This window comes from Phalacrocorax carbo, chromosome 2 (genome assembly GCF_963921805.1).
Source record: "Phalacrocorax carbo chromosome 2, bPhaCar2.1, whole genome shotgun sequence".
Lineage (NCBI taxonomy): Eukaryota > Metazoa > Chordata > Aves > Suliformes > Phalacrocoracidae > Phalacrocorax > Phalacrocorax carbo.
This window is the reverse complement of record NC_087514.1, coordinates 127686941-127692940: the sequence shown is the minus strand read 5'-3', so window position 1 is coordinate 127692940 and position 6000 is coordinate 127686941. Positions and strand designations below refer to the sequence as shown.

At 41.8% G+C, this 6000-nt stretch overlaps 1 protein-coding gene across 1 annotated transcript in view; it reads left to right on the top strand.

Moving 5' to 3' along the window:
* Positions 1-2298: 2298 nt before the first annotated feature.
* Positions 2299-6000, top strand: part of KCNH8 (potassium voltage-gated channel subfamily H member 8) — a 166019-nt gene continuing 162317 nt past the window's right edge. The window contains exons 1-2 of the mRNA XM_064441809.1: positions 2299-2412; positions 5673-5772. Of these exons, the coding sequence (XP_064297879.1) occupies positions 2299-2412; positions 5673-5772 (214 nt within the window). The remainder of the gene's footprint in view (positions 2413-5672; positions 5773-6000) is intronic.

The window sequence follows — 6000 nt, the reverse complement described above, 5'->3', positions numbered from 1 at the left end:
CAAAGATGATGGATATTAATCTCCCATCAGCTTAGCAACAGCATCTGCCAGCTCCCTCAGCACTCGTGGGTGCATCCCATTGGGGCCCATGGAACTGTGAGGATCCCTTTTGCCTAGGTGATCTCTAACCCAATCCTCTTCAACCAAGGGGAAGTTTTCCTTTCTCCAGATTTTGTTTCTTAACTCTGGTGGCTGAGATGCCTGAGGGTAAGCCTTAGCAGTACAGACTGAAGCATGGAAAGCATTCAGTAAATCTGCCTTCTCTGCATCCTGCATTACAAGGGCATCCACCTCATTCAGCAGCAGCCCAGTTTCCCCAGTCTTCCTTTTACTACTGATGTATTTGAAGAAGCCCTTGTTATCCTTGACATCCCTTGCCAGATTTACTTCCAAGTGGGCCTTGGCCTTTCTCATTGCATCTCTGCATACCCTTACAATATTCCTATATTCCTCCCAAATGGCCAGTCCCTTTTTCCACATACTGTAAACTTCCTTCTTCCATTTGAGTTTTTGTGGAAGCTCTTTGCTCACCCATGAGGGTCTCCTGGCTCCTTTGCTTGACTTCTTCCTCATAGTTATGCACTGATCTTGAGCTTGGAGGAACTGGTACTTAAACATTGGCCAGCTCTCTTGACCCCACTACCCTCCAGAGCTCTAACTCATGAGATTCCTCCAAGCAAGTCTTTGAAGAGGCCAAAGTTAGTTCTCCTGTGGTCCAGGGTTGTAATACTACTTCTACCATGCAGGATCCTGAACTCTGCCATCTCATGGTCACTTCAGCCAAGGCTACCCCCAACCCTCACATCCTCAACTACACCTTCTTTGTTTGTTAGCATAAGGTCCAGCAGCACATCTCACCTCATTGGCTCCTCCACCACCTGTGGAGTTATCCTCAGTGCTTCTGCAGGAACCTCCTGGATTGCGCGCACCCCACTGTGCTGCTTTTCCAGCAAATATCAGGGTCGTTGAAGTCCCTCATGAGACCCAGGGTCTGCGATTGTGAGGCTACTTCCAGCTGTCTTGTAGAAGGCCTCATCGACTTCCTCTTCCTAATCACGTGGCCTGTAGCAAATGCCCACAACAGTGCCATCCATATTTGCCTGTCCCTTAGTTTTTATCCATAAGCTCTTGACTTGTTCTTCCTCCAACCCTAGGCAGAGCTTGACACATTTCAGTTGCTCCCTCACACATAGAGCAACTCCCCCACTTCACCTTGCTGACCTGTCTTTCCTACAGAGTATGTAGCCATCAATGACAGCATTCCAGTCATGAGCTATTCCACCACGTCCCTGTAACTGCAGTCAGACTGTGGCCCTGCAATCGCACACAGATCTCTAGTTCCTCCTGTTTATTCCCCATGCTGCGTGCGTTGGTGTACAGGCATTTCAGAAAGGTAACTGAGCATGCAGGTTTCCCTGGAGGGGTCCACGAGGGTCCACTATAGCCATACACACCCTTGAGGTGGTTGGTCTTCTGCTGCCATCTTGTGACGCAGTTAAGGCTCCTTTGTCACTGCTGTGGTTGGCCTGGCTCATTGTCCTGCCATGTGATGGCATTAGCAATGCCACATTGGACCCCACCCCCCCAAGTCTTTCAGTTTAAAACTCTCCTCACCAAGCTGGCCAGCCTGCTGCTAAAGATTCCCTTGCCCCTTCTAGACAGGTGGATCCCATCCCTCCCTAACAGGCTATGGTTGCTGGGGAAAGTCCCATTGTCATAAAAGCCAAAACCCTCGAGACAGCACCAGCCACATAGCCAAGGTTTGATTTGCATTATTCATCTATTTCTGGCTGACCATTTTTCTCTAACTGGTAAAATAGAGAAGATGACTTGAGCATCAATGTTTTTCACTTGCTCCCCCAGGGCTTCATAGCCTTTTTTCATTCTGCCCAGGCTCTGGCTTACAGCATCGTTTGTGCCCACATGGAAGATTAACAGTGGATAGTAATCTGTGCTCTTGACAAATTGCGGCACCCTTTCAGCAATGTCTTGTATCATAGCTCCTGGAAGGGAGCAAGCCTCTTGTGGGTCCCTGTCAGGTTGGCAGATAGGCTCTTCAGGGTCTTTTAACAGAGAGTCACCCACTACGAGCACTCATCTCTTCTTATTACGGCATCCACCCTGTGCTGCTGGTACAGTCGCACCTTGCAGACCTTGCTCATGACTGCCTACAGCTATTAAATCTTCATATCTGTTGTTTGTAGTGATGCTGGAGGGTGGAGACTGAAGTGGAGCTCTGCTTTTATGGGTCACCAGGGTTTAAGGTGCCTTGTGCTCAGTGGTGTCCGCTACAGGAACATGGTTCTGAAACCACCTATCTCCGCCTTGGCTCCACTAATACAGCGCTCCCTTGGGCCGTTTAAATCTCCTGCAGTTGCTCCTGGCACTGCCCAAGCTGCATCAGCCTGGCTGGTGAAAGCTGCCAGGACCCAGTGGGCCTCCCTGCTCTTCCTTGGGCTTCCCTGGCTCTGGGGACCCCCTTGTCCACCCCAATCTAGTATCCAGCCACAGAACTTACCATTGCTGCTGCTGCGTTCCCCACTGTCTAAGAGTCTATATACAGAATAACTGTATGCAGATGTGTGGGACTGTACTGGGTAAGGTTAGACCACTGATTCTTGCTCAAGAATAAGCCCTAATTTGTAGTTACTTGAGTGTTTCCTTGTCAGTGTCATGCTGTGTGCTATGCCAGCATGGAGTCCCCTGGAGGAGAGGAATCAGGTGTCCAGGGCAGACAGGCATCCTCCTTGCAGTGAACCACATGGGACAAATACCACGAACAAGCAAGCATATTAGCTGGTGCTCCTCAACAGAGTCTGGTTCCTGAATGTGTTGGATGCTTGCTCCAGGGCAAAGTCACATGTGACCTTAAGTAATGGGGTGTTTGAACCACCTTTTGATTTTATAGTGGAATAGAGGACTACTAAAATGCTTGTGCAGATATGCTCTGTAAACAAACATTTGTTACTAGCAGTCACAAAATGGAGCTTAACTTTGGAAAGGCTTGAAGTTAAACTGGTTTTCAGTGACAGAAAATTTTAAACCATTTGTGAATAATGGATTTATACGCCTGGGTATTGGCAGTGATGCCATGTTGTAATATTTGGCTTTAAAAATGTGATGTGATAGCATTTTATCTGACACAATCATTGTGAGATCCTACGAGAATGAAATAGCTTAGTGGAAGGAAAAACACCCAGAAAACCATTTACCTCATCAAGCCCACTTTAATTCATTATCCAGATTTTTACAGACCTTAGTTTAGCTTCCCAAACAGCGGAGTGGATTATAAATGGCAGCTGACCTCTGTTTTTTTCCACACCTTTTTGGAATATATGAAATATGCTGTTTCTCTCACCTAACTACCTCCCTACATTTGAGCCATTTTCTCTTTTCATAGTTAGTGGATAGAAATACACAATTTCGGGGCATGATTCATGTGACTTATTTTTGACGTGTACCTTGAAAGAGATGAATCATCGCCAGGAAACACCCATTGCCCTTCCAACTATAAAGGGAGACCAGATGTCTAGTTCAGATATGAAGTGCATTTAGTCAGCTGAGCCTTAACCAGGGTTTGAGGAACGGACTTTTTTAAAAGTACAGTGAATATATATAGTCTGCCTTTTCTTTCAGTTATATGGTTCAATATCCGTTGTTTGAGGCATACTTTGGGGAAAAAAATATCTTGAAAGATTCTGCCATACAAATATGACAGAACATACTGTAATGTGGGTGGCAAAGACATGGAATCTTGAAGTCTCTGTTTATAGTATTTATTTGACAAGGCAGGTACTGGAAGCAATTAATTGCAAAACTAATAAAATTTTAAATGTTTGCTTTTGTTACTATCTTGGTTCTTGCAGTGAATTTCATCATGCTTCCTGCCCTTGCAGGTACATTTGTCAAGAGGTGCTTAAAAAGGAGAATGAGACATTTATGTTAATAACCAGAGACATTCCTATAAAAAATTTTATAGAAATTGAAGAATCTCCATCTCTCAGTATGCTCATTTAACTTTTGAAGACTTGAAAGTAAAACTCCACAAGTATTTTTGCAGACTACCTCCTACTTTCCTTTTTCCATAACTAAAAATATTAAGCTGATGGATTCTTGCTTCACTAATCTTTAGTGACTTCTTGAAAGACTGTGTAGTAGGATCTTTTTACTTCTTTTTTTTGTGATTTGAAACCAGTTCTTATGGCTTCAACATACCTACACTACTAACAATCTGTCAGAATTGTTTCTTTCTTCCTAAAGAAGTCAGAAATTTACTTTACGCACAGGTGTACTTTGCAGTTTATCTGTTATTCTTGCATAATAACTTACAAAGCTTAAAGATAATCTATCATGTTAAAAAAAATTGCAGCTTTTGAGGACTAGGTTAGCAAAATTATTTTTGCATCTGGAACAGAGCAATGATGACTATTATTGGTTTTCTTAGCATCTGACTAAAGTAGAATGAAACTATTTCACTTCCTATAAATCAACTCCAAATGTCATTGTAAATGAAAATGTACACTTGCAATTTTACAGATATGGGAATTTAGCAATTAATGAAAATGGAATAGTGGACATGATGGAAATTAAATATTCATGGTCTTAAAAGCTAAGGCTGTTGATAACTCAGCAGTGAAGCAGATAAAAGTTGTTACTGTATGTATTTTTACAGACTATATATATCCAAAGCTTCTAATACATGATGTAGTTCTTTCTCATTCTTTTCCTAAAATTAGTGATGTTAAAGCAGGTGCTAATGGAGCAGATATTAGCAGATACTAATGTAAAATACTACCAAGAAAATATTTTTGATGTTTGATGGTTTTGATGATGACGGGGGACAAGAAGAAAATTACTTTCTCTGCCATTATAAGAAATCTGAAAAGGAAAAACACTGTCCATGTGTTTAAAAATGTGAAAATCTTTATTGATATTGGAAATAATTAACTGAAAATATTCAACAAAGAAATTCCCATGAATAACAGGTAGCTAAGCCCCAAACCTTTAGCTAAAAATTTTTATTCATCTCATTCAAAACAAGGTACTAGAAAAGTACCACCTGGATCACTTCAATGTTCACCCCAGTAAGACAGTTAGAAATATCCAGTTTTCCCATCCCAGGGCTGATGTTCCTGGCACCTCTGTTTTGTATTAAATTTACTTCAGTATGACCTGGATTTTAGCTCATAACTTTTTGTGTTTAGCTGTTTCAAAAAAGAATAGGAATTTATAATTAGAAGGGATTTCCTGAGTCACTGGACAAAATATCTTACTATTGCAAACAACACATCATGTAATTTCGTTTGATTTTTTTAGGTTAATCTTCAAACTGGATTTGTGAAGGAGGTGGTGTTCTGTTTCAGAGAGGGTTTTGTCCCTTTACACACACTGAGGTTCCTCCAGAGCCTGACTTTTGATGGAAATTAGAATTTCCAAGGCATAACTACACGAATAAAGACAAAATGTTTTTGTATATCCTATCTTTCCTTACTCACCCAATTAAAATCTTGCAGTGTGACTCTAATGTTATTCAGGACTTCTAGAGCTTTGTGATAGAACAAGGCAAGGTCAAGGCAGTGCTGTAAATGATTAGCCTTACTCATTAAGTATTTACAGAATATTTACCATAGAATAAACACTGTCTGTATAAAGCTGATCTTCATATCAAGTAGAGACATCTAGCTAGCTGCAATTATTGGTTGCTGATTCAAGAAACTGATAGGCCTGACAATGATTTTGTGACAACTGTTGACTGCTTACTACCTGGCATTGGTACCTTTAATTGGCCTGTTTTATTTATCCCTATATATTTAGTCAAAAATTCCTGAAAGAGGGCCAAGGTGCCAGCTTTTATCCTAAACTGTATGACAGCTAATATGCTTCATGATAAGGTTTTGGCCCAAACCAACTTCTTTTTGCACAGGTAGCGCAAAAGAAAGATTCGGGGAAAAGGCTTGCTCCTAAGAGGCGGTAAGAATGAGGTTACCCTGATTGTTGCCT